Source organism: Brachypodium distachyon, chromosome 2 (assembly GCF_000005505.3).
Source record: "Brachypodium distachyon strain Bd21 chromosome 2, Brachypodium_distachyon_v3.0, whole genome shotgun sequence".
In the NCBI taxonomy this organism is placed as follows: domain Eukaryota; kingdom Viridiplantae; phylum Streptophyta; class Magnoliopsida; order Poales; family Poaceae; genus Brachypodium; species Brachypodium distachyon.
Genome location: NC_016132.3, coordinates 33,974,729 through 34,001,177, shown reverse-complemented (window position 1 = coordinate 34,001,177; position 26,449 = coordinate 33,974,729). Strand labels below are relative to the sequence as shown.

General features: G+C 45.9%; 3 protein-coding genes and 1 long non-coding RNA gene across 5 annotated transcripts; 1 reads left to right on the top strand and 3 right to left on the bottom strand.

Moving 5' to 3' along the window:
- Window positions 1-350: 350 nt before the first annotated feature.
- On the bottom strand, window positions 351-3,397 carry LOC100830097 (zinc finger CCCH domain-containing protein 34-like). Its single transcript, XM_003566439.4, is given in 4 exon segments — window positions 351-709; window positions 711-1,937; window positions 2,944-3,054; window positions 3,222-3,397. Coding segments are annotated over 4 exon segments (1,500 nt in total). The 5' UTR covers window positions 3,324-3,397; the 3' UTR covers window positions 351-649.
- An 8,237-nt stretch (window positions 3,398-11,634) lies between these two features.
- LOC100846099 lies at window positions 11,635-15,589 on the bottom strand. 2 transcript variants are annotated; one of them, XM_003568780.4, is made up of 7 exons: window positions 15,405-15,589; window positions 15,251-15,303; window positions 15,065-15,128; window positions 14,750-14,947; window positions 12,706-12,777; window positions 12,104-12,264; window positions 11,635-12,017 (listed from the first exon to the last, which is right to left on the bottom strand). In XM_003568780.4, exons 1-7 carry the CDS (start codon window positions 15,513-15,515, stop codon window positions 11,900-11,902), a joined length of 777 nt encoding a protein of 258 aa, XP_003568828.1. In that variant the 5' UTR covers window positions 15,516-15,589; the 3' UTR covers window positions 11,635-11,899. The 2 variants fall into 2 exon arrangements, with proteins under 2 accessions (XP_003568828.1, XP_010231662.1); XM_010233360.3 differs by having other exon boundaries at window positions 15,065-15,133; window positions 15,405-15,469.
- Window positions 15,590-15,674: 85 nt separating this feature from the next.
- LOC100845082 lies at window positions 15,675-19,542 on the top strand. Its single transcript, XM_024459114.1, has 4 exons — window positions 15,675-15,836; window positions 15,938-16,029; window positions 16,133-16,223; window positions 19,138-19,542. The coding sequence occupies exons 1-4, from the start codon at window positions 15,805-15,807 to the stop codon at window positions 19,166-19,168; spliced, it is 246 nt and encodes an 81-aa protein (XP_024314882.1). The 5' UTR covers window positions 15,675-15,804; the 3' UTR covers window positions 19,169-19,542.
- Window positions 19,543-21,258: 1,716 nt separating this feature from the next.
- Window positions 21,259-23,051, bottom strand: LOC106866219. The gene is made up of 3 exons (XR_002963226.1): window positions 22,494-23,051; window positions 21,794-21,861; window positions 21,259-21,674 (listed from the first exon to the last, which is right to left on the bottom strand). It is a non-coding gene; the product is annotated as an uncharacterized LOC106866219 (long non-coding RNA).
- Between the last annotated feature and the right edge of the window lie 3,398 nt (window positions 23,052-26,449).

Sequence of the window (26,449 nt, the reverse complement as noted above, 5' to 3'; positions counted from 1 at the left end):
AGAAAGCACTAGGCTAATTACTTGATCACAATTTTCTTAACAAGAAGACATGGTGGATAAGGTTATTATTTGGTCTCAATCGTCACCATTAGAAAATTCAGGCACGTGAATACTACATGCCTGCTAACAGATTCATGCATGCAAATAAAATATAGCATCAGTGTATCACCATAGGAATAGATAGGTTAAGCATAGTACAATCCATAGAGCAATAACGCAAACATTGTTAATCCTTGCTTGTAAAGCAGCTGCAAGGAACGATAAACTGTACTGCAGCCATTCACAAATAACGTGGTGACAATTCCACAAAGTTAGTTGCTAGTCTGCAAGAGATAGCAAGATTCCATTTCCAGTGAACCCCAACTTACTGTTCAGAACATAGCAACATGAAGTAACAAGTGAGTTAACATCATTTACCAATTAATACAGCAGCTAGTTATACCTAAAAACTAACTCCATCCTCAAATTGACCAAAATATTAATAGCTTATCTGCAGAAAATTGTCACTGCAGTTTCCATTCTCTTTGAGAGAAGTACTCCCAAGTTGCTAACTGTATTAACAAACACAGCTGTCGTAGACATCATACTGACCAAGTTGAGCAGAGAACTGGCAATGTTGTCACTTGCTAGTTGCTAAATTATGGCAGGCTTACCAGTCAAATTCTACCTTACCCTTGTGAAGCTCAGTCAGAGGTTTGGGTCCCTCAAAAATCATAGGAGAAGGATCTCTCATGAGGCATGCGAGCAGCAGAGGGGCTAAAACTTGACTTGGATATGCACTTCTCTTCTTTTATCTGAGAAAGGGTCTTTGGCCCGGTAAAATCTGTTCTAGGATGTTCAGAATCCCTAGCAGAAAGAACATGGCGCTGTTTTCCTCTACTTCCCTTCTTCAGTCCCCTGAAGGTAGCACAAACAATAGGCTGAGGACACTCTTCCATCAAGGAATCTTGCTTGCGATGACTTGATCTTGATTCAATCTCTTGGGAACTAACCACGGGTTCAAGACCGCAGCGCCTCTTTCTCCGGCCCTTTCTGCCCTTGGTACCTTTTCTATTCTCACGTCTTCTCTTTGAGGTGTATCTAGTCTTAGTATGCTCACGAGCAAAAGCAACATCTTCTGTCGAGCTGGTGAAGTTTCTGGGCTTGAGGAACCTTTTGTCATACTCATCAGAGGCTGACCCTACCAGCTTTACTCTATTGCTTGGTATGTGTCCCAAAGTGGTCCCTATATCATGCTCTTGAACTCCTTCAAGATCACCAAGATAAAAATAACCGTCTTGACCATCAAAGCCACCAAATGCTTGCCCGTAGTACAGTGAATCATAATAATCCTGGTCATAACAATTTGGAACACCAATATCATATTTCGCATGAAGCACCTGCACATCTCTTTTCCGTGCCAATTGCAGCCCAAGGTCATTCTTGTTTAAGCCCCCATCATCCACAAGAACATCAAATCCAGGGGAGGAATCACGGCAATCATCTTGTTCTGAATGCTCCATTGTTGAATCTCCTGAGGTCTGATATGAGAGCGTGGAACATTTCATGTATTCGCCTGTAACAACAGATGTTTCAGGTGCAATGGGGATAGCTTCACCAAACTCAGGATTGCTCAACTCAGGAACTTCCTTTGAGTGGCATGTCTTTAAGTGGTAAGAATTGCCTTGACAAGGATTTGCATGAGCATCCTTTGATACCTCAACCATCTCATCTCCAACAGAATTTTCATTGACAGCAGGATTGAAGGTGGTAGCTTCAGAAGAAACTCCCACAACATTTTTAGGAGTTGGAGGCTCATGTAGGAAAGGGCAATGATCACCTTTTGTACAACATGAGTTATGGTAAAAATAACAAGGATTAGCTGTCTTGACAGAAGCTGAGCCACATAGTGAGGGTTGGTCTGCCAAAGATTTGGTTCTGTTAAGATTTTCCAACGGCTGCAGCAGGAGAAGCTAATCAGATAGAAAGTACCAACAGACAATGAATGATAACACAAATAGAAATAATGCCATTAAAAGTCATATAGCTAGAAAAGCCAACATGAAACTACAGTTCAATGAGATGTGGTTGTACAGTCCACCAGGCCACCCACCTCCGGGTCCCCTTTGGTTCATATTTGGGTGCCCAATGCTCTTAATGAAACTGATACCTAGCTCCTCCTAGCCCTATGTATCCATTAAGATAAGGTTCAACGGACAACTTAAATCAGTTTAAAGCCTTAAAGGCTTAAAGCATAACATAGAGCACAAAGAATGTAAATCATGAACTTACACCAATCAAATAAACTCATGAATTGCTTAACAAACTGAACACTTATCGAGGCAACATATTTGAAACACCACAACCTTGTGCCCTAGTTGTAGATTTGGTACATGAACAATGATAGATCCAAATAAATTAATTACTGGGTCAAGCGAGCCCCAATTTTTCATGCCTGATTGCATGGTTATGCCCACCCCCACATGCACCATTGTAAAGCACAAAACAGCACTGGGAATTGATCACAGTGACACTGCATATTAAGAAAAAAAGTCCACAAAATCATCGCTAATTCTGACTATCAGTAGGTGGACCCCATGTGCAAGGTGGAACAAGAGTTGGAGCCAATGTAAGCCCAGGATAAGCTAAGAGAGTGTACGGTTCTTTTTCTCAATCAAATGCTGACAAGCAATCTATTAGCAAAGACAGGAACACTGTTACAATGACACCCTAGGGATACAATAATTCTCCTCAAGTTAGCCCAGAACAAGCGTGAGAATGACATCCGTCACTTACTACCAAAGCACACCTCAAGTTAGCCCAGAACAAGCGTGAGAATGACATCCGTCACTAACTACCAAAGCACACGTACTAAGCATGCAAGCAAGCACGGAACCACACAAACACACATTTATTAATTCGAAGGTATTGAACTCGGTGGCTGCGGAAGTACGGGTCACACACAGGGTGGCGGAAGGTGCAGCTTGGGTTGACGCAGTTGCCGTGGAACCAGTACCAGCAGTTCGTGGGGTTGAACCGGGCGCCCTTGCAGTGGCGGTACTCGCATTTCGACCCCTGCAACCAAAACCGCACACACGGCACAAGCTACGATCAGTCAATCAATCAACAACGGAGACATCCACCACTACTCACCAGTAAATACGCTCGGAAACCAAAGGAATCGAGGGATTTTGCGCTAGGGTTTTGCGATGTACGTTGGGGTGGGGTTGGGTGGGGGGTACCTTGTTGCAGGCAAAGTTGGAGACGAGGAAGAAGACGCAGTCGGTGTTGCTCCTCCTCAAACGCGGGTCCTCGCCCTCCTCCGCCGGCGCGGCCGCTGCCATCGCTCCGCTCCTCTCCGCCGGCGCGTCGCCGGTGGACGGTTGGCGGCGTGGGAAATGGAGAGGCGGCTGCGGACGCGAAGGTTCCGGAGGACGGAAAAGGTTTTGAACTTTTTGGTGCGTTAATCTAGGAACTGCTCAAAAAAAAATGCAAGTGCATCCGAGCCCCTCGAAAGATTATAATTTACATAAGCTCTTTGTAAGGGTTGAGATGAAATACGACCCCTTTGTGTGAGTATTTTTTGTCATTTTTGGTTTGTCCGTCACCTTGCCGGAGCGAAGAAGTTGTGGACGCCAGAAAATTTTGGCATCTACTCGCCGCCGTCAACTAGCTAGGGGTACTACGGATATGTTTGCATTCAGCCCTATCTAGCCTTGTCAAAATTTTGGCATGACCAAGATAAGGGCATGACCAAAAAATTGATGACTTCAAGTTGTTTGGATTGCAGCCATGCTACATAGTACCAATTTTTGGCAAGATGGACTGGCAACCATTTGGTTTGGACGCCAATTTACTTCCAAACTTTCAGTGACTTAGGTAAGTTGGCTAGTCTTTGGTTACCTGACAGATTATGATTAAACATATCGAGACACACATTACTAGGGGACCCAAGAGGGCTAAAAAATAGCTACCGGAGTGCAATCAGTATTGCAGCTTTGCTTAATAACCCAAATTATCCACTGATTAGTCAGTGAACACTTCCATTCAGTGATTCATGAGCCAAAGGATTAACCAACCAGCGACAGGAAATGAGAAAGGAGAACATGCACGATGCACGTGCCCTGAAGACTTCAACCGACAGTTAACACATTTTTTTCTTCGAAAAGGAGGAATACCCCCGATCTCTGCATCGATCACACAGCCATATATTATTAAAATCATCCAACATCCAAAAACAGCCAAAGTACAAGTAGCCGGTTACCAAAGAAAAATTACATAGAGTGAAAGGAAAATCAAAAACCTTCCAGCCTAAGACCTGTGCGCCATCCAAACCGGCTGAATAACTCCCGTGCGACCATCTCCAAACGGTTGCACCCAGAATCCATACATTCCTGAGCCTTCGTCCGAAGCAGTAGGGACCACATACGGAGCCAATGGGACGCTCGAAGAACGACCTACAAGAAGTTAGCCACTCTCAAGTTATGAAAACCAAATCATTTCTGCAATTCCATATAGACCAACAAATCGCACAAGTCCCTAAAAGAATGAGCGAGGCAAAAAAATTCTCAAAACCCCTAAGCCACCGCCCAAACATATTAGACATGACCACTGATAATAATGGACACAACAATTAACAAACATCAAAACAACCAAGGGCTCCAGGCCTCCGGCAGACGCTAGCTTCCAAGGAGCAGAGCATGGTGAAGCAGTTGAACTGCAACCGATTACTCTCCTGTCCTCCGCCACCGCGTCGCAGGAGGCGGCGACGCCCACAAAACGGCAGGTTGTGCAAGCGCAGATGAGGCTGCAGTACTCGTCGAACTGGCCGAGCGCCGAGCGGCACGAGTTTTGGGCATAGTTGCCACGAACCCTCGTTCAGGTCGAGGAACGGGATCGTGGGACGCGGAACGGTGCTTTTGAGAAAAATTGAGGAGGATTTACTTGGGGAATCGACCCCGATCTCGAACTGGGTTGACCGACCCCGGATCGGGGGACGCGACGGCGACCCGCGTTCCCGGCTTCTATGGTCATGGGTTGATAGGCAAGCATTTTTATGCTTGATTCTCTTGTCCCGTGAATCCGATTCAATTGTGATAGAAGAGAAGATAAAGGAAAGAAGAGGAACGACGGGAGGAAATTTGGCGACCAAATCGTTGGCAGAGGATTTCAGCGCCCTCCGTTCGCCTGCGTATTGGCGAAAACTGCACGGGCGTCTGTGGGCTAGCCAAATTTGTTGTATCAAACCAAACGAGTGAACGACAGCTCAAACCCGCGGGCGTACCAATTTTTTGGTAAGGCTGAAGTTGGCTTCAATCCAAAACGACCCTACAGATCCGACAACGATGACTCGCGCGTCCTTCCAAGATGCCGAGCCCTGGCCCAGTGCATAACTCTGAAACTTGTCCCACGCCATGTAGTATCAAGGATTTGTCAACAACCAAAGAAACCAACAAATTCAATAAGGACTTCAAGCACATCTGCATGAAGAATGGAGAAAAGCTTCGCAACTAAGGCCGGCTCGGTTAATTTGGTTCCCGGCATATCTCCTTGCGAGGTTGTTCATGTGTTCAAAATTGTGGTCATAAACGACTTATGCTTGCCCGATGTGGTCAAGAAGAGACTGCGCTTGGTCGTGCGCCATATGCAGATCGCATAGGTAGGGAGAAGAGAGAGGGGAGGGGTGATGATCGACGAGAGAAAATGCAAAACAAAATCATGTGGAAAAAAAATGCAAATTTCTGAGTCAATTTGTTATTAATTTGCATCTAAGCAAAGGGCAGGCCGGCATACATCTTATTAGCAGGAGACATGAATTAAGGGTATGTGAGAGGCACCTGAATTACAAAATTCATCAAAATTTACATACGAACAATATTTTCAATATAAAAACATTTCAGTCCTAGTGACCCAAGATTTTGAAATTTTCTTGCTATTTCAAAATTTATTTATGAAATTTGAATTTATTCTTAAATTTCAAGATATCATAGCTGCTGCATCCGGGACCGCGCTGCTCGATCTTCCCACCGTAGCTGGCCATCAGCTTCGCACTACGGTGGCCGATTTGCCCGAGTTGGGTTGGGAAGTGCTCTGACTTGACCAGTGTTGACTCGTTTGCTGTTTTCTCGGTTACAATATTGGAAGCCAAAAGTCACAAACGACGTACGGGGTACTCTGTTAGCTAGGTTTAGCCATCCCTTAATTATTCCATCAAGTTTCCCGTTCGCCTTTGATGATTCTCTTTATCAAGGGTAAAAATTGAGTTGCTAACATTTTCTAAACTAAGTGTAGAAACTTAAATACGCGGAAGCCACAATATTTCTTTTGAGCAATTCACACCTAAAGCGGCCCACTTTGTGGAACTTTTAGGTTTGGTAACTCGTGTAATTTGGTCGATTAAGAAATAAATAACCGAAAACAAAACCGTACATTGTGTATTCTTGAAAACAAAAATCGTACTCTCTCTGATCCTAAATTCTTGACTCAAATTTACCCAAATATGGATGTATCTATTCTTAAAAAACGTCTAGATACATGTAATATTTCGACAACAATTTAAAATCGAAGGGAGTACATTGTTACTTCCCCCATCGTTCTAATATATAAGACACATTTTATTTCTTTGGTCAAGGATTACTCCACTAACATGATGTGACTTATATATGATCCAAATCATGACCATAAACAAGTTTGAATATGAATACACTGGTATCAAATCTGTCACATAAATTGTACACTAATAGATTTGTAATTCTGAGTCAAAACATTTGTCAAAGGCCGGCCGGAAACAAAATATGCTAGAGTATATGTTTTGCAACGGAGGTAGTAGCACTTTACATTGCACTGTTACGTACAAGCCCAATACAGCAGAGCATGTCTAATCCAAAAAGTCCAAACAGGGTATAAGCAGAGCGAGTTTCAAGCTCAGCACAAGCTAGCCCAATACAACGTTACAACTGAAGGCCGGCACGATGAGGATGATCGCCGGCTGGTAGACTATCACCGGCGCTACCGGCAGCAAGAACACCGGAGCAGGGAGCGCCAGACTCCTCTGCTGTGGCGCCAGCCGGTGGACCACCTGCACCGGCTGCGCGTTGCGTCCGGAATCTTGGCCCGTCGAAGAGACGCTGGTTCCGGCCACCGCTGACGCCGTAGACACCGTCGACGAAGAAGAAGAAGCAGCCGTGTCGTCGTCCTTCCGAGGCGCTGACAACGACGGCGCCGACGCGATCCGACGCTTTGGAGGCCGAGGCGGAAGACCGGAGGATGGCGGCGGCGCCATGTCCGCCAACGAAGCCGGCGCCGTCGCGACCCGCCGCACCGGAGAAGGGGGAACGGCCAGCTTGGCCATGGCCTGATCCGCCGAGGGCTGCGCTGGCTTCTCGTTCTTTTCCGCCGCCAAGAAATCCGGCGCCGTCGGGCTCCGCCGCATGACAGGAGCCGGCAGGGCCTGGGAAGCCGGGGCCGGCGAAGGGGCGGCGGCGACGCGGAACAGGAACACGCGGACGCGGCGGGGCGCCTCCTTGTCGCGGAACAGGCGGATACTCAGGTCGCGCCACAGCACCTTGTCCAGGAGCTCCCGCAGGTCGGCCTCGCAGGCCACGTCGCGGAGCGCGTCCAGGCTCTCGCCGGAGGTCCCGTACTTGACGGAGAAGCTGCAGCCGTCGTCGTCGTCGCAGGAGAAGCCAGCGCGCGCCGCCATCCGGGCGCGGAAGCCCCTGAGCGAGGCGGTCCGGCTCACGCCCACGAGCAGGTTCTCGCCGCCGACGTACCTCGGCTCGCCGCTGCCGCGCTCGATCCTCCCGCCGTAGCTGACCATCAGCTTCGCCTCGCCTTGGCCGGCTGCCATGGCCGATCGAGTTGGTGCGTTGTCGCCGAGCCGACGACGGGGTTGAGAGTTCCGATGGATGGCGATCGTCTTCGCGGTTCGGGGCGAAATATGGGTTTCGTTTGGCTCTCTAGGTTTCGCGCGTGTGGTGAAGTGGACGGGGGAGAAAGAAAGCCGCTTGAGAATTTATTGATCGGGCACGCCGCACGCCTGCTGCCTCCCTGTCTTCGACCAGGACTAGGAGTCCAACCTCGGACTCGGACTCGGACTCGGAATTGCTGGGGCTGGAGATGCGATTACGAATTTACGACCCGATCGAACGACCGCGTTTGTTTGGTTTGCTGTTGTGTTTCGACTCGGATTCCAGCATTTATGTTCGGCTAATCTAATTGGCGCACGTGTCCAGCGTTGTTCTCCCGTGCGGCGCTGCTGGAGATTCGTGCGAAAGCATCGAGCGATAGAAAGAACAGCGCACGCGTGACGTATCCGATTCCCTTCCTGGCGTCTTCTCTTTTCTCCTCTCCAGATCTCCTCCTCCCGATTCTTCTCGTCGGCTGCGCGGGGCGGCGGCCACGAAGGGCTCGCGGGGTGGCGGAGGCCGCGAAGGGCGACAGCAGAGGCGGCGCGGGGCGCGCAGGGCAGCGGCCGCGAAGGGCCACAGCGGCGCCGGCGTGGACCGCGTCTTCGTCGACCACCCATTGTTCCTCGAGAAGGTGATCGTCGAGCTCTGCATCATCGGTCTACTGAACATAATCATGGTGAATCAAGTTTTTGTTTTTGCTGTTGTTGTTGGTTTCAGGTTTGGGGCAAGACCGGCGAGAAGATCTACGGGCCCGACACCGGCACGGAATTAAAAAACATAAACGAGTGACTATAATCCGGTAAACAAGCGATATTAACTTGGTAAACAAACGATATGACAAACGAGTGATTTTTAACCTGATGAATGAGTAACACTAACCATGTAAAGGAGTGACTATGACTCGGTAAACAAACGATATGGTAAACGAGTGATTTTAGACCTGATTAACGAGTAACACTAACCTGGTAAAAGAGTGACTATGACCCGGTAAACGAGTGATTTTTAACCTGATTAACGAGTAACACCAACCTGGTAAACAAGTGATATTAATCTGATAAACAAGTGACTATAACCTGGTAAATGAGTGATTATAACCTAGTACTAATTAACAAGTGATATAGCAAAGTGTCTAAGCAAATAAAAGATGTCATCATATCATAAAAATACATCCAAGTCACCTAACGGGGACGACACACGCTAGTGTAACGCTGTGCACGTCACGTCCAAAAAAAAACAGGGCGTGAGTTGGGTGAAACGTGCGCTGCATGAGTAGATTGTTGTGCGCACGGTGGCATCGGCAACGATGCACACATGGCAACAGTGGCGGCGGAGCTATGTAGCGCAGGCACAGGGGGTGCCGGAGCAAGCTCGGCCACAGGAACGAGGTAACATATCACGTTGTCACGATGGAGTAAGGTATCATGATTACTCCTTTTAAATCAAGATGTAACTTGCGCAATATGGTCCCATAACAAAAGGTCTGCTCTAATTTTTTCTTTCGAAAAATCTTGTTTTGAAGCGCTCGTCGATACGGTTCTAACTGTGAGGATGGATCGTATATGCGACACACGGTTTGAGCTGAAGTTACGAAACGAACTAGTACAAATGTGTTTGATCTGGCTTCAACGAAGAAAACGGCACAACTAGGCCATGCCTGCTCGGCTCCTCGCTCGCGATGCGAGCTTGCGACCGCTCGCCTCTGCTCTGCCCGTTCTCGCCCACGCTCGAGCGACCGTGTCCCTTGTGAGGCGCCGCACGCTAAGTTCTGTGGGGCACGTCGCCGCATAGTTCAGCTATGTTTGATGATTGTCAGACGAAAATATTTTTGTTACGGAGTAGACTTTTTGTACTAAAAAAATTGCAATCTGAAATACATAATTTTTGCTTGGAATTTATTGAATTTTGATGGGCACGGTTGACATGCAGATGGGATAAATTGAGCTTATTGTCCGATCATAGCGTGCAAACGGGTCCGGCATGCTTGTAGATGTGGTTAATTTTCGTAAAAATCCTGCAGCCAAAAGCGTGCAACTGGGTCCTGTATACTTGTAGGGTGGTTCTCATAAAAGTTTCCGTGTTTAGAATTTCAATCTCCAGCTCGATTATAGATTTTGGTCGAAATTAACTTAAATTTGATGGTCTGGGTTCAGCTCACACGTGAAGAACATTTTGTGCTTAGTGGCATAAGCGTGCGGGTGAATATGAATTCTACATACCTGTAGTGGTTACTTTCGTAAAACTTTGATATGTACTTCCTTCGTTTTTAAATACTTTTCGCTGTTTTAGTGCAAATTCGGAGGCAGTACTTCAAAACTTTCCTATATCATGAACTAACCTGTGGTTGTGTCATCCGCTGCTCACTGGCGTGAACCAACCCAGGTGGCCAGGTTCGATGTCCTATGAGTTACATAAAAGGCAGATTCTCCTTTGATGTGCCCCTTGATAGTTAAGACACTAGCTAGGAGTGATTTTCATCGATCTTGAGGCTCCACCAAGGTTTTGGTGCCGCCCGTTAACCGCGTTTACCGTCCATCCACAGTAAATGGTCTTACCGAGCAAAAAATACTGATTTTTGAAATATTTGAATTTAAATGCTTAATGTTAGGATATATTTGTTTATATCGTACTCTGCATTGTAATGACGCCGTGAGGTCTCGGGTTCGACTACGCATAGTTCCCCTTTTTTATCATGAAATTCAAAATTGGACACTACAAAAAAATTGGGGTTGGGGGTACTCGAACTTTGGACCGTGGAAGCTGCGCAGAATACCGTTGTTCATAACCACTGAGGTCTGGTACCGATTATGTCCACAATTCATTCAGAACCTAATTATACCCTGTAAAAGATTTGAATTCAAATATTTGATTCAAATCTGCCCGGTAACCATTAGGTAATGTCCTGGTTAACCAAATTGTCAGCTCGGTAGCCAAAACCTTGGGCTCCACAACTCCGGTATTTTTGTGCAAGCATGTGCGTGCGAGTGTGCTTGCGTAAGCGTCCAAGTATATACTTTTTTTTAGGTCTGTTTGGTGCATATAGGAGCAATTCTATGCGCATTGACCAATCCCGTAGAACAGGTGGCCCCATAGGCTTGTGGCGGTAGTTTTAGTGGAACTTCAATATTTATAATTTAAATTTCATGTCGCAAAAACAAATTTTATGAAATCAATTGAAACTTGTAGGAGAAACTTGCGTGCAGCCAGACCCAATAAGATTGTGAGCCCTGCGAATCAAAATTGATTGTTCCTTGTTAGAGTTTTTTTAGAGGTACTTTCTTGGATCCATAATAAATGTCTCTGATTTAGTACAAAATTTTACCAATTCTGAGACACTTGTTATCGGAGGAAGTAGTTTTTAAAGAATTGGTTTAGTCAAGTTGCAAGTCACCGATCGAAGTTTATGATTTCAATGCTCGGGGCATGCACACGATGGTAATCGGGACATCATCTGGAGTTGTTGATAAAATACAATGAATTTAGCTTTAAACTAACTCTATACAACTTGTTAGTAAACAGCTTACCATTAAATTCAAGATCAACTCTAAACTAACTCTTGTTTAACTTTTGGCTAAGAATCCAACTCTTCATGAAGAGTCAGTTTCCTTTTCTCTCATGTACATCAATACTTTTCAAATGCAAGTCAGTTAAAAGTCGACGTTATATAAGTCCTCATGGCAGCCAAACACTTGTATTTCTAGAATCGTTTCTTAAGTTCTTGACTTAGTCGGGACACAACAAGGTGCAATTAACGGCAAAAACCTAGGATTTGACTTCGATTATTTCAGTTGCTTGCAATCCGTGCAAGAAACCCATGCTATTATTACACAATGTGACTGGATGGCAGAAAATAAGCCAGTCCATATGTGAAATCTGTGAGAAAGGAACTGTCCCTCGTTAATATGCAGGGAATAAAGGGAAAAGGAAGAAGACATGATAGGTCCGATACCGGAAGGAAACAAAATTTCTCTGACTCCAAGTGATAAATATAGTATTTCAGAAGCCATCTAATTTCATTTTTCATCTAACAAACTGGAGGTACACGCTGTTAGTGATGACAACTCTTCCTGCGTCGCAGATCCGAAGCCTTGCCATCTTATCCTTCCCAGGCGATCAACCAGGTATATGTACCTGCAGTACCAGAGTTGAACTATATTGATTACCAGAACCTCTGCTTCAGTCTATTGAATGACTAAAGTGAAGGGGCAGAACATTACCCAGTAAGAAGGTTTTGAATTTGAAGCTTTCTCCTGAAGTCATAGTTGTCTCCAAAGGCATAAACGACGTGTCTCTGTGGGTTACTTGATTTCCTCATCATCTTGAGGCATGCGCGTCTCATGGGACTTGATGACAGCAACCATGAATCTATAAATGAGACCTGAAACATAATGTTTTCCTTTCAGCTAGCAACCTGGCATAATGTATCACCATGGAAACCTAAGGTTAACCCTTAAGCATGTATATTGCATATATCCTAACCCCCTGGGTATAACTTGCGAGCACATTCATTGTACTCATCTGCTACGTGCATGTGCAGAAGAAGAAGATTGAGCGGGAAGGAATGTACATCGCGAGTCTACACACAACTTCCTATGGCGTTGATGGACTCTTCAATTTTCTTTTGTTCTTCCATTATGTAATAAGCTACTCTGGATCTTGTTGTGTTACCATTGTAATAAATAATATGTGTTGTAATATATCTTGGAACTGTGTGTACTAGCATCTATCACTCAAAGGAGGTCAATGGTAAACTGCATGGCTTTAGACCATAAAGATACTTTGCTTTGTATAACAAACTGAGAATAATACTGTAGAATACCTCATATGCTTGAACTCTTCCTCCAGCACCAAATGCATCAAGAAAAGGTAGACTCCATGACTCTGCCATTTTCTGTACAACAAAAGCATACATAGTTAGCTATTGAGCAAATCAGTGGACTTGCCTAACATATTCACTTCAAAAACATCTCGAAGTCGATATAGATACGGGGCTATGCATTTTTTAGCTTGGTGATAATGCACAGCACAGTCGATTTTGTGGGCTGGCCACTGGGTAAGACAAACAAATACAAGTCACACCCTTTCTGCAGTAGCTTAAGTTTGACTTGGCACAGGAAAAGCTGAAGGACCTAGTGACCTATAACTCAAGCTAAAAAAGTTCCAAGGGCATAATATACTTTACGGCATATGGGCTCGTCTGCACCAACCTCGTCAAACCATAAGAGCATTGTCGCACCAGTGGCACCCAGGGTACCACCATTGCGCAACGCGTGAGTCGCCTCGCTTGCTCCCCGCAAGGACCGCGCCCGGGGTGCCACCAGCCCGGCAGGACTAGCCGGGCTGCGGGGGTTGCCCCGGATGGCAGCGTGAAGGTTCCCGTCAGGGCACCCCCCGGGAAGGTCACTTGCCGGGGAGGGTGTTCCCTGGCGCAGGCGCTTACAACAGGGCCGGCGCCCAATGCAAGCCGAGTATTGACACCACGTGGCCGCCCGGCAGGCTCCTTTTGTGCAGGGCTGGTCCGGGCGTGGAGTATGGCACAAGCAAGCATTAAATTCTCCGACAGAAGGGTGGTTCCCTATCTAATCACCCACAGTGAGTGGCTCGCAGTGAATCTAAGGCACGTACCGCCCTAGCTACAGCACTTTGCACCATGCATGCATGCTAGTGCAGCAAGGGCAAGTTGCCTAGGGTCTTTGCTCGACACTTGTCCCCCATGCACCGAAGCACCTGTGGTATCCCCTTGAGTATAACAAGAGGACCAGCGCCATTGGTCGGGGGGTTCGGTTCTTTCTAGGTTACACTCCAGTGGAGTTTGAGTGAGAGTCTTTAGCCCAGAAGTAGCAAGTAGCCACTTAGCAGAAAAGGGAAGAGAACGCCCGGGGGCTCCCCCGGCAACCTGTAAACACCTGTTCATTGGCTAATACAAACTCAGAAGTAGGACGTAGGGTTTAACACCTCCGGGTGGCTCGAACCTGGGTAAACAGGCTTGTGCATTGTATGCTCATCATTGGCCTCGCCGGCGATCGCCGGAGCGATCCCCAACGCCCACTGCCGAACCAAAAAGGGGGTGCCTCGCATCCCTGGTATCTAAGCCCCGGGCTACGACAAGCATCTCCAGCCGCCCCCACAAATGCTAAATGGGGGCGCCGGCACTGAAAAACCCACCCAGTCCACTCCCCTAAATCCAAAAGTAGCCGGCGTGGCACAAGAATTTAGTCGGCGTCCCCAATCCACTCCCTACTCACAGGGGGGCTAGCAGGGGCGTCGGCTGAAGCTGAAAAGCAGTGCGGGCCACCACTATTAGTGAGACAAACTAAATTTGGGGGAGCGATGTTTGGGGGTGCGGCTGGGTGTCGGTTCCACCCCAAACAAATTGTTGCGCCGGCGCCTCCCCATATGGCCATGCGACGGATGAAATATAGGGGGGACGAGTGGAGATGCTCTAAGCATCTACAAACAACATCACCTAATCGCTAGACGTATAATATTTAAAAGCATCTATCAATCCAATTTGCATCTGGCAAGTGAAAATATGAATGTTATGTACTTGGTATGCTCAAGGGGGTAATGTACTCGTTTTTTCATATTATTTTGAGAAGGTTGACTGCAGCTCAAAGACAGGTGTTAACTTTATAGTAAACTTCCAATAAGTAGGAAATAGATAAAGCTGCAAAATGATGTCATCTTTAGAATATATGAGTAACTATGAATATGGTGTCCATATTTTTTTTGTAAGAGCTGGTTTTACTAAAGATAGAAGCACCATCCATATTCAACAGCTAGTCTTAAATTACATATTTAACCATGCAATTATGTAATATGCTGCAGTACACCAACCACCAACGAGCAGCAGTTACTCATACCTGTGAGCTTGCACGAAAAGAAAGGCACACCAGTGACACATCAGGAACCACCGTAGTAGAAGCCTCACAATGATCCTCTCCTGGAAGAGCCGCGACAAGGGGCAGTTGCAATGCCCCAGCATCAGGGGATTCTAAAGCAAGATCAGGGAACTTCAAGGCAGCAACCTCCGGGATGATGATCTTACTCGCAGTCGCAATCTACAGCATTTCCGACAATGTGACTATGTGAGAACCCTAGTCCCATCACCCAAGCTCCCCATTTCTTAACAATTACTCAATTAACATAACGAGTACCAAATTATCGATGCCACATACCTTGCCAGCGTTCTTACGGATCTCGGAGATGTCCTCGAAGTATCCCCTGCTCATCTCATCCTTGCTGCACTAGACCAATCAGCCAGAGGTTCAGAAATAAACAGACACACAATGTCACAATGTCACAATGCAACCATGCAGTAGAGAAAATAGTTAGTAGGAGCGATGTGAGGAGAAGAGCCTTACAGCCTAGCCTTAGCCTTCGCCTTGGCTTCATCGATGGCCTCCGTGTTACCCTTCTGATCATCCATTCATCCCATCACCACGAGAAAACCTAGTGACTAAACACTCTAATTGGAGCAGAGAAGAGCAGGCGTAGGGAGGAAGCAGAAGCACATACCTTGAAGAAATCCAGGAAGCTACGGGTGAACTCAGCGCGTACCGGCGGAGCACCACCGGCGCCGGTGAGGCGGAGAAGCGGCCGCGCCGCCCGGCGCGCCGTCAGCATCATCGCCGCCGCCGCCGATCTAATGGGGTCAGACAGCGAGCAGCTTGCCTCGTTGCAATTTGCAAAGCCAAACGGGCCGAGCCCATCTGGGACAACACGAGTTCTGATGTGGACACGTAATCTCAGGGAGAATACGTAAAAGCCCGTATTTCCGTGAGCAGTTCTGCTTTGACGTAGTACAGCCATTAGAAACCGCGGGCTCGCAAAACCAGCGGCGCGGAACAGAGGAAGCAAAAACCCCTTCACCCTCCTTCCTACTCGATTCGATTCGATTCTTCTCCCACCCCCGATCATGGCGTCGTCCTCCTCCTCGTCACAGTTCGAGTAAGTGCCCCCTTCCCGATACCTCTCTCTCGATCTCCAGTTCACCGCTTCTACGCCGCTCACCGAGATCCATCTCATGTACCTGTGTCGTCCCGGAGCAGCGATCCGGCGGTGAGGCGCCCGCCGCCGCAGCAGAGGAAGCCGCCGTTGCTGATGCTGCTCCCGCTCATCTACGCCCCCGTTCTCCCCCTCAGTATGTATCACACCCCACCTCCCCCCCATCATCCCCTGTGTCACTGTCCTTGTTCGGATCCTGTTGCTAATTAGGGTTCTTGCGGTGGGTCCGTGCAAAACAGTCAGGATTGGTCTTCGGCACAACCCGGTGTGGAGGGACCGCCTCTTCTACGGCGTCCTAGCGGGCGCATTCGCCCACGGCACTTATCTCATGTATGTCTCTGTACGCTCGCCCTCTGGTTATATACATCGTTGTTTGCTTGTGGTAGACTGGTACGTGTGATTATTAATGATTGGTGTGCAGTGCCTGCTGCTCATATTGCTCTTATTTTAGCTGGGAATATCCATTCTGACTGTTGCAAAGGATTGATAGACTTTATGTGTTGGTGCCCACTTGATTTCAGTGATCGTACTAAGATGACTAATTTCATGAGGATATGATGTCTACTATTAGCGTGTTCGAGCACACGTATTTTATGCGTATGACAAATATATCTCTATGCAATGTGCTGTACTATGCTTTCTAGTTTCTTCAATGTAAAATGCTATCTGCCAGTTGTTGCATCTTATTTTAATTTGGTGCCAGCGAAAGAACTATTCTTCTGGTCAATGCAGACATAAGTACACAACATTTCTAATGATGCAACCTTGATTATTATTTAAAAAAAGATGACATATATAGAACAAAGTTTGAGTGTAGATAAAAGGGATGTGGCTGAATTCGGAACCAACCATTACTGACTAAGTAGAGTGCACATGAATCATGAATTCTGCAGTAGAAGTATAGAAAAACAGCTTTAAAGTCTTCTGTAATAGTTTGATATGAGATAATCGTGTTTTCTTAGGGTTTTTGGTAATGCAGTTAGTGTTTTAGTTTATATTAAATTCATGGCTGGTGTCCATGGGATAAGTGGACACGAAAACACTTAAAATATGTCTGGATGGTGACCAAACTGTACCCTACCATATTTTTCTGTCATTGACCAAGATTTGGTTCTTGTTTGGATGAAAGCCAACTTTTGGCAAGCCAATGCCCCACTACCAACTGTAGTTCTTTTTTTTTTAGGCCAAAGTTGGTCTACTCATAGGCATTGCAAAACCTCAGCCAATATTTTTGCAACCAAATTTCTGAAAAGACATTTGTGGGCTGATGGGCTCAAACCAAACAGCCCCTTATTACACTCAGAGTGAAATAAACTGTTACTCCTAGCTTCCAACCTTATGTCTGTTGGTGGGTGTTCATTCTCTTAGGCTGGTGTAATCTGGGATATATCTGCATTGTGCCACTGTAGTTCTTGAAATTTATGTATGTGTCATGTTATGTATTGAGTCCAGTCTGTGCTTCTGCAAATGACTTGCAAGGAGATTGATGGAGAGCTGGATTATCATCCCCAGTATTGAGTTACCTGCTATTTGTTCTGACTTTAGATGCAAATGAATGTCCTAAATAATATGATTGATCTAACTGGCATTCACGAAAGAATTCTTGACGTTTCTATTGCTTTGGTTGCTGAACGCAGCAGTTTTCCAAATATTGCATTAAGAATCTGTTGACGGCTTTCAGTCACCTGTCATTCCTGTCGGAAGAGCAAAAACATTTTTTCTTACACCTTGTTTGGATGTAGACATTGGGGCTTGACATTAGACATTAGCATTGCTTAGATCCCGAATACCACGATTCTGTGTGTTTGGCTCTTCTTGGCATTGGCGCATGGTATTCCGGCTGAATATTGAGCGAACGGTCCCACGGCAAAATTCTGTCGGACCTAATGTCGAGGGTAGTAGCTCGACATCGGTTGGAATTCGGGAGTTGCGTACCGCTTCGACTGAAGACCCGCATTCGATCCCCGCGGAAACCTTTTTCCCGATTTCCTCCTCATCGCCTGCACTTCCCTCCCAATAGCAGAACCGGCTCTGTCCCCCGATAGCGCTCCACCCCGAGCAACGGCGGCACGGCAGGCGCTGGCGGCCTCCCACCCTGCCACCTTCCCTTCTGGTGGCCCTACCTCCCGGACTCTTCCCCTCTCAGTACTGCATGCCAACGACGACCTGACCCGGAGGCGGACGCGACCCGGCTGCCGGCGCAGTGACCTCCTCTGTCCGGCACAGGTCGCCTCACCCCCTCGTCCTCCTCCTCATACTGCTGCTGCTGCTGCCCTGCCGCTACCTTCTCCTCTGTCCGGCTTACACGACGGATTTGTTTGCTTTTCTTTGTTTGTGGACCTCCCCCTCTGTCCGGTCATGTGCGGAAGAACTGAACCCGGGTCTGCATTCATTTGCTTTTATTTGTTTGGGGACTGCAGAGGGATAGGAGAGAAGGGAATAAGGGAATAAGCAAGCGCTGAAAGAGGTAAATGGGCATAGATGGATGCCGAGTTGCCGGCACCGAAGCAGAGATGCATCGGGTAGAAAATAGAGGAGTACTTCAATCCCAATTCCTTTTGCACAAGTGCTTCTGATCTTACGGAAATCTTTCGCTGTCAATATTTCTCGATAGATTATTTGTTTGTTCTCAAGATTATTAGTACAATGATTTTGCTGCCGTGTACATTTTCAAATGCATTTTCCATGTTTTTTGGAAGTTGCCATTTTTCTTGTTTTTAATTGTTATGTAAAATATAATAATTTAAATATATTCTAATGTTATATAGAAAATATGCTGATATGTGTATAAAACAACATATTCCTCCGTCTAACCAAGGATGTCTCAAGTTTGTCAAAATTTGAATGTATCTAGACATGACTTAGTGTATAGATGCATGTTGAGACATCCTTTGTTGGACGGAGGGAGTAATAACCATACTCATGAGACAACTTCAATTCATCGCTTTGACCATCCAAACAGGATTTGGCATTCGACCTCAGTATCAAGTCTAGGTTCTAAATACCTAAGCACCCAAACAGAAATATTGGTATTCAATCTCAATATCAATATCCTCCGATATTGGCATTGGAACCAATGCAATGCCAAGCCTCCGAATGTTTACATCCAAACAAAGCCTTACTGAACTTGTTTTGATGCCTCTGACGTGTTTTCTGAATTTAAGTTGTTCCTATCCACAATGTTTGCGGATACAGATACTTCACAAGGATAAGCTTATGAGGTTGCCTTTAATGGCTTTTTCAGATCTGAACTCTATGATGCGGAGAGCAAGTGAATTTTGTCCTCCAAAGATCCAGCTATAAGTTTCCAGGTGGTGATTTATGACATGATGATTGCATGTCTACAATTGATGAGGACTAACTGCTTTTCAAATTTAAAGTTTGTTTATTACCTGCTTTTCTTAATTCCATTCAAGGTTTATGCTTGCTATATATAATGAATTAATGATAGATTGATTGAGCAGTATAAAATAATTGTAACTGCCTGCAATACATCCGGCAATAGTTTTGGTTTGCTGCAGTTTTACATTCCTCTTTCATCCTGTAAGATTTTGGAATATATCCAGGTTATGTGTAACTATCTCTGGAAGGAATATAAAAAGTAGATTTCATTCGTAATGTTCGGAAGGAAAATATCTTGTAGGACAAAGTTTATGTAGATGAGATCAGTGTCACACGGAAAGAAAAACTGTTGGTTTTAAGCTTAATTGTGTTGTCGGATCCAGTTCGGTTCCTGCATGATGTTGTTATCAGCTTCATCCAGTTACAGTACATACTCATTTTATTGTCCACCTATATGATTTCGGTATGCTACAGCTGGCTAGGGGTAGTAGGTGTTCAAAAACGGTCTGTATCCAAACCGTTGAAACCAGCAATACAAAGTTTTGTACTAGCTAAGAGGGTGGATTTGCAACTAAAGAAGAAATTTGAACCAGGAGGATTCCGGATAATCTCCATGGTTCTGCGTGGAACTGTTTTTGAACAGCTGGCAAAGAGCTTTCTCTGAATTTGCAGTGACCTCATAAAAAACTGAGTTTAAGCTGACCATACTACTAACGAGGGGTATAAGTGTACAACCAGCGCTATAACTTTAGTGAGCTCCTAGGAAGCTGTTAGCTGTTCCCACTTGTATAGCTCTCGATTCTTTTATGGAAGCTTATAGTGGCAATTCTTTAGGGAAATTTCGAATTGCAAGTACTGGCGCAACTTAAAGAAGCAGTTTCTGTTTTCTTTTACCAGAGCTCCCATATTGGCAATCCAGAGTTTATATTTATCAAACTAGCTCAGCCTATTATCATGTATACCTGATCATATTGTGTGGCAATGTTATCTGGTTTGCCATGGACCTTAAATTCCTTATAGTTATAGGAGTGATGCAGTATCTAATAACATGATTTTTCTTCAAAGGTATGATGAACTGGATTCAAAACGGACAAACTATGGTCTTAGTTTAGCCCTAAGATGCACGAGAGAGATCAAACGGCTCCATGGAGCATGCGTTCGGGATTTACACTATTGTTTCGTGCTGTTAGTTACTCCCTCCATTCCTAAATTCATGGTGTTGTTTTAGTAATTTTGTACTAAAACAACGACAAGCATTTAGGAACGGAAGGAGTAAGTTTGAAAAACAGAGTATCATACATGAGCGCACTTTAGACAATTTTCCAAGAGCAACAACTCCTAGCTCATTACTATTATAAATAAGTCCTGGGGTAAGAGCTCCCCTGCCTTATCCAGGAACTAGATATTGAGTGCAATGTGATTCATTAGCTCTGTCCTCAGAGAATGTAACGTAAAAGTAAGAACAGTATTCTGAAGGACAGCACATTGTACTCAAATGAACAAAAGCGCCTGTTATCGCATTTCCGGTCCAATCCGTTGTGCCAGCTGGTTATTGGATCTTTCTGCTTGTCCAGCTATACGAGATTTTCATCGTAGTCGTAAAAGCAAAGCTTCTAGACCGTCAATCACACCTTGGTCAGACGGTGAGAACAATGGTTTACCGGTCGTCGGGAACGTGATTTCCACGGTAATACCGTACAATTGTGCCAAGTTAACATCCCGATAGATCACATGTGGGATCATAAATTTAGTTATTTTCCCATAATGATAAAGCCGGTTCCAGTATCAAAATGATAAAAAGACAAACATAGTTTAGCCCAAACATTGGTTTAGACAGACTTGCTATTGATAGCAATGAGAACACAACTAGAACCTAGCATTACTGAGTTGAAGCTGTCACAGGCAACTCCCGGGACTTTGTCAAAAATCATAGTACTCCTTCCTTTCCAAAATACTAGAAGGATTAACACGCGCTTTGCTGCGCCGCTAACAAATCTAGCAAACTCTTACATCCCTATACTTACTTAAATTGTCAACCATATATCGTGATTGAAATAAATATGCACAATGAATTCAGACACGAAATACATAATTCCATGTGTTAGAGACTAAACACGAATAAACAATAGGTTGTTGCATCTGCATCGCGTGGACAGTACAGTAAAAAATTTATTGGAAGCATGAACTCTATAGCTGACCAAGAACATAGCAACACCCGTGAAGTTGTAAATAACATAAGGCTTCCATGTAATGATTCTACGAATGCATTCACCACACATGACCTAAATATATGTTTCCACCACCCCAATTATCCATCCAATCTATGAGATGCATTCACCACACATGGCCTCCATATTTGTTTCCATCACCCAAAATATTTCGACGATTCAATTGCGGCAGCTAGGAACTTGGTTACCTGGCCGCTCTGTCCAATTTGTCCTGCAGTAGAAATAGTTCATTTTTAGCCAATAACTCACCATAATAGTTCATAAACCACTTGACAGGCACTCAGTACCTAAGTGAGTAAAAAGAAAGTAAAAGAGCTAAAAACAAAACACCTTTCATGCTTAAACACTAATAACTGAACTTTGTGGACTCAGTTTACTGTGGCTTCAGTTTACCGTGCCTTCACCATGAAAGAATGCAAAATTAGTAATGGTATGCAATAAAGAAATTATAATGTTGATCAAGCACATGAAACATGAATGTAGTGAAGGAGCAGGAGCACAGATGTACGAACCAAATTGGAAATAGCTCAGATTGACAAAAGTGTACTTGGTTAAATAACAATAGCATAGACATGAAGTTAGGCTGCAAATAATGAGCGTATTTCTCAACTCCCGCTCAACAACGTGAATATATTCTCATGCAAGATGATTTTTAAGTGTACAAAAACACTTAAATGAACAACTTTTGGAATTAATTTCCTATATCTCCAACTACAAATTTAAGCCAAAGTTCTTACAATTACTTGCAAAGGAATTTGGGTCAATCTCAAGGGTGCCATGGTACCCCAAAATAAAATAAAATAAAATAAAACACTTCCAGACAATAGTACAAAGAATTTCACATTTCAGATTTAGGATCCCTCTATATCATTAGGCAAGCAGTTATCTAGAAGATATGGGGGAGAGAGAGAGGGGGGGGGGGGGGGGATCCTATTCGAAGCAGCGCTAAACTACATGAAAGTATAACAAGTGAACGCTAGTTACTACCACAAGCCAACAAAATCATCTGCAGAATGCAGCAAGAACGCACCATGACAGTAGGTCAGGTAAGATGTAATTGATCATCCTGTATATCTTGGCCAGCTATATTTGAACATTTCCACAAGCATGTATACAAAAGAAAACACAAGACCAAAGATTAAATACAACTTCATCTCAAAACAAATGGAGCTCTGCCTGCTGCTTCCTGTCTATGGTTGGGACACTTGGAAATTAATGGAACTACCAAACAATTCCACTGTAAACAAAATAATTCATGGAAATTTCACGGAGAACAAAACAATAACAAATATCCTTTATATGCTTGCTGCTTCCTGTACAGCAAGACTGATAGCTCAAAAGGTCATGCTAAATTCATAGAAATTAGATAAAATCAATTGAAACCCACCTTATATGGAATTTTACCTGATCAATGCGCATATCATGTTTGTTTGAGAAAGAAAAAAAGACCTGGGCACATAGACAATTCAAGAGGAAAACTATGAATGAATATCATCTTATCCAGAAGCAGCAGTATGAACCGAAGATCGAACTATCATCTTATCTAGAAGCAACAACATGAACCAAAGATTGAACTCGGGGAAGGACACTTAACCTCTTGGGAAACCCTAGCTTTCCGGGTCGCTCTCAGGCGATTCCGGAGGCCGCCGCCACCCAGCCAAAAAAAGGCCCTCCGCCAGCATCTACGCCCCTTGCCGTCGCCGGAGGAGGTCGTCGGGCTTCGCCCGTGTGACGGACGGCGGCGGCAAGGCCTCGTTCGGCTCATCCTTCCATTTTCCCGGCCAAGATTTGCATCCTTGTGACCACGTGCGCTGCCGCTGCCGCCGTTCTTCCTTCGTGAGGCCACCTCCACCGACGCCCCGGTCTTCCCCAAATTCGACGCGCCTTGCCTCGTAGCAGGAGTCGCCCGTTCGGCTTTGGGTACCGGTCCGCCGGGCCGGCCGCCGGCGATGCTGAGGAGAGAGGGGGCGGCGGCGATCTGGCCAATGGAAGGATTTGCGTGTGAAAGATGGAGTACGTCACGGAGGAGGGGTGAATGTGACCAGTTTTAATTCTTTCTTCAAAAATGAAGACCGAAGACTGAAGACAGTCACAGTATTTCAACAACAAGGATTACACTTAGCAATTTTTAGAGTAGCAGCGGAAAGAAGAAAGATGAGCAGGTTTATAGCAGTAGTAATGAAGACAGAAGACAATAGAATCAGTTATACTTCAACAGAGAGTAAAAAAAATGAGGAACGAAATCACCAGGACTGAAGACACAGGGATTTGTTTTCCGAAGTTCAGATTGTTGGCACAATCCTACCTCTCCGTTGTGGGGGCTGAGTCACACAAGACTCGCGGACACACAAGTCCACCCAATCCTCCTGAGCTAAGATCTAAGTCTCGCCCAGTTACTCGTGGTAGATCTTGAGGTGATCTCCGGACCTTCACAGACTAGTTGATGAAAAATCACAAGCTTCGATTGCTCTTCAACACTGACTCCTAGTCGTCTAGGTGATGCCAATCACCAAGAGTAACAAGCTTCAAGTGCTCGGCTAGAGAGAGGATCCCATTCTTCACGCTCAGTTCAGGTCTAAGGGTTTTATCAGGTGTTCTTCGAAACAACTCACTGGGGATCACCACCGAACTCCTTCGGGGCGGGTCGTCTTATATAGCCTTGGCCACGATTGATCTAGCCGTTGTGACCCGTTGGATAAAGTGATCCCTGAGACTCCAGCTCACACTTTATCTCTTTGTCTCACAACGGTTAGATTAGGTGGTCAAGCTCGAAAGCGACAGATTTTCAAACACATTTGAAATCAGAGTGAAGACTTCATGCGGAAGTTTCTGTGAAGCCTGAAATGCTTCATTCTTCACTCCGACGAAAAACACTCACACAGAAAATGGTTTTCGCCTAAGCTGAACATGAAGAATAGGTTTCACCTGAACCAGCTCCACACTTCAAACCTCCCTTAATAGTACGGCGTTCCTATACTCAAGTGAAGAAAAAACTACGGAAAGACTTATGAAGAAAGCTACGCTTCATGTTCTTCACCGTTCTTCACCGAGTTCTTCATACTTCAAGCCAGTACTTGTACTTCAATTTTTAGGCGTCGTCGAGGCTGGTTAAACCAACCGAGGAACTAAAACTTGAAACACTCCGTGTAATTCATTAGTTCCTCAACCATGTTGTCATCATTCATCAAAACCCATACAAGGGCAAGGTTTCCCTTTCAGCGTGCCGCTGTAGCCGGATTGACGGGAAGGAGATGGCGGCTGCGGTGCTAATGAGAAGAGCGGCAGAGAGAGACGCTGGGCTCGGGGGGGGGGGGGGATGGGATCAGGGTCGGGGGAAACTGAGGGCGGTGGCCAGTGTAACCACGAAGAAAACGAATGGCGATGAAGCAACAACGTAACTGACGAGGGAATAACTCTTCGAGTCCTCTACCTTCATATACCTGATGCAGCCCATCAGGGGGTTCACTCGAAGGCCCAATAAGTATATGCAGGTCGAGTCCCTCAAAGTGCGGTTCAAGTCAAGGAACGTGATCTTATCGTACCAGAATAAACTGATTTGATTGTAACCTTCCCGATTATCATGCCCGAGACCTAGCCGCCAGTATATAAGGCTAGGAGGGAGAGTCGGGAAGGGGGACCTCTAGACATTCACGCCAGATCCATCTGCGCATCGTAGCTTCATAGCTCCTCTGTAATCCCGATCAATACAATACACCAAAAGCAGGACGTAGGGGTTTTACCTTCCGAGGGCCCTGAACCTGGGTAAACCTTGCGGCTCCCCTAGTCTTTGTTAGTCGACAAGATCGCTGGTGCATCCCGTGCTCTCCTTCGGTCGAAAACCCTCGAATCAGGGTATTGCCGAGGTAGCCCCTCGACATTGGCGTCGTCAGTGGGGACGAAGTGCATCAGATCTACGATCCTTTTGACCATGTTGTTCTCAATCCACAACGATTCAATCACAGAGGGGTCGATCCGCTTCGGATCCTTGAGCTTCTCATCTTACCTGCCGGAATTGCACTCCACTTTCCTCAACCTCGACGGCCTTCTGGACATGCCGTTCGGAGGCTTTAACCTCCGAGTCAGCCGCGAAGGAATTGTCAGCTTCGCAGATCTGTCACTCACAAGGCAAATCTGCGATTCTTCAAAGGCATCGTCGACGGATCACTCACCCCCGATGCGTTCGTTGTGTGAGGCAAGGCCAATTTTGGCAAAAAAAAAAATTGCACCGCGTGCGATTCACATCACTCGGTGCTCGCTGAAGATCCCACTCCTTACATCATTAATACCTGTTCGAGTGCATCAATCAACCCCATGGATACAATCGCGACTCCTCGCAAAACCCTAGCATAGGTTTTCGTGGCAGAAGTAGGCGAGAGTAGTGGAGATGGACGCCGCGCTGGTAGAACCATCTTCGCCGAGGCGCATGCAGGAGGCGAGGCCACTGATCGCCCAACAATCATTCTCACGCCAGAAGAGGAAGTGCGGGTCAAGGCCGCTCTTAACGGCACTGCCCCTCTGCCGGCAGACGGCACGCGCAACGAGATGATTGCATATCACCATGCGTTGAACATTACGCATGCTCGACTACGAGATGAGCAGGCGGAGCTATAGCGACGGCGAGAGACCGCCGATGCCTCGAGTGCTCGCCGACAGCTCTCAGCGCAGAGTCGCAGTGCCTGCTCCTGAAGCACCTCCAGATATAGAGCGCCGCGCTATCAATCTCGGTTGAACAATATCCCCGAGAGAGATCGCATCGGCATGACACACAGTCTGGATGATGAACTAATGACAGTCAATACCCAGGGGGAGGTGCTCCCCCGAACGCCACAGGGAGCCGTGGTTGCTGCAAACACGTACCTTCTATCTACTATGCCACCAGATGACGACCCGAGGGCAGCCATTCACAAGCAGGTCCTGGCCGGTTTAGGCCTCATCAGGAATGCCAAATGGAGGCCCCAACCCGAACCAGATGGAGGCCAGGCGGCA

What these genes read in the sequence shown, in the direction of transcription:
- LOC100846099 (XM_003568780.4), bottom strand. Translation starts at nt 15,515, where the DNA reads ATGATGCTGACGGCGCGCCGGGCGGCGCGGCCGCTTCTCCGCCTCACC. An exon ending in TCCGTAAGAACGCTGGCAAG is followed by an intron (nt 14,948 to 15,064) that starts GTATGTGGCATC and finishes GAAATGCTGTAG; the next exon opens with ATTGCGACTGCGAGTAAGAT. An exon ending in GAAGAGTTCAAGCATATGAG is followed by an intron (nt 12,265 to 12,705) that starts GTATTCTACAGT and finishes ATTATGTTTCAG; the next exon opens with GTCTCATTTATAGATTCATG.
- LOC100845082 (XM_024459114.1), top strand. Translation starts at nt 15,805, where the DNA reads ATGGCGTCGTCCTCCTCCTCGTCACAGTTCGA. An exon ending in TCCTCCTCGTCACAGTTCGA is followed by an intron (nt 15,837 to 15,937) that starts GTAAGTGCCCCC and finishes GTCCCGGAGCAG; the next exon opens with CGATCCGGCGGTGAGGCGCC. An exon ending in GCCCACGGCACTTATCTCAT is followed by an intron (nt 16,224 to 19,137) that starts GTATGTCTCTGT and finishes TGGCTTTTTCAG; the next exon opens with ATCTGAACTCTATGATGCGG.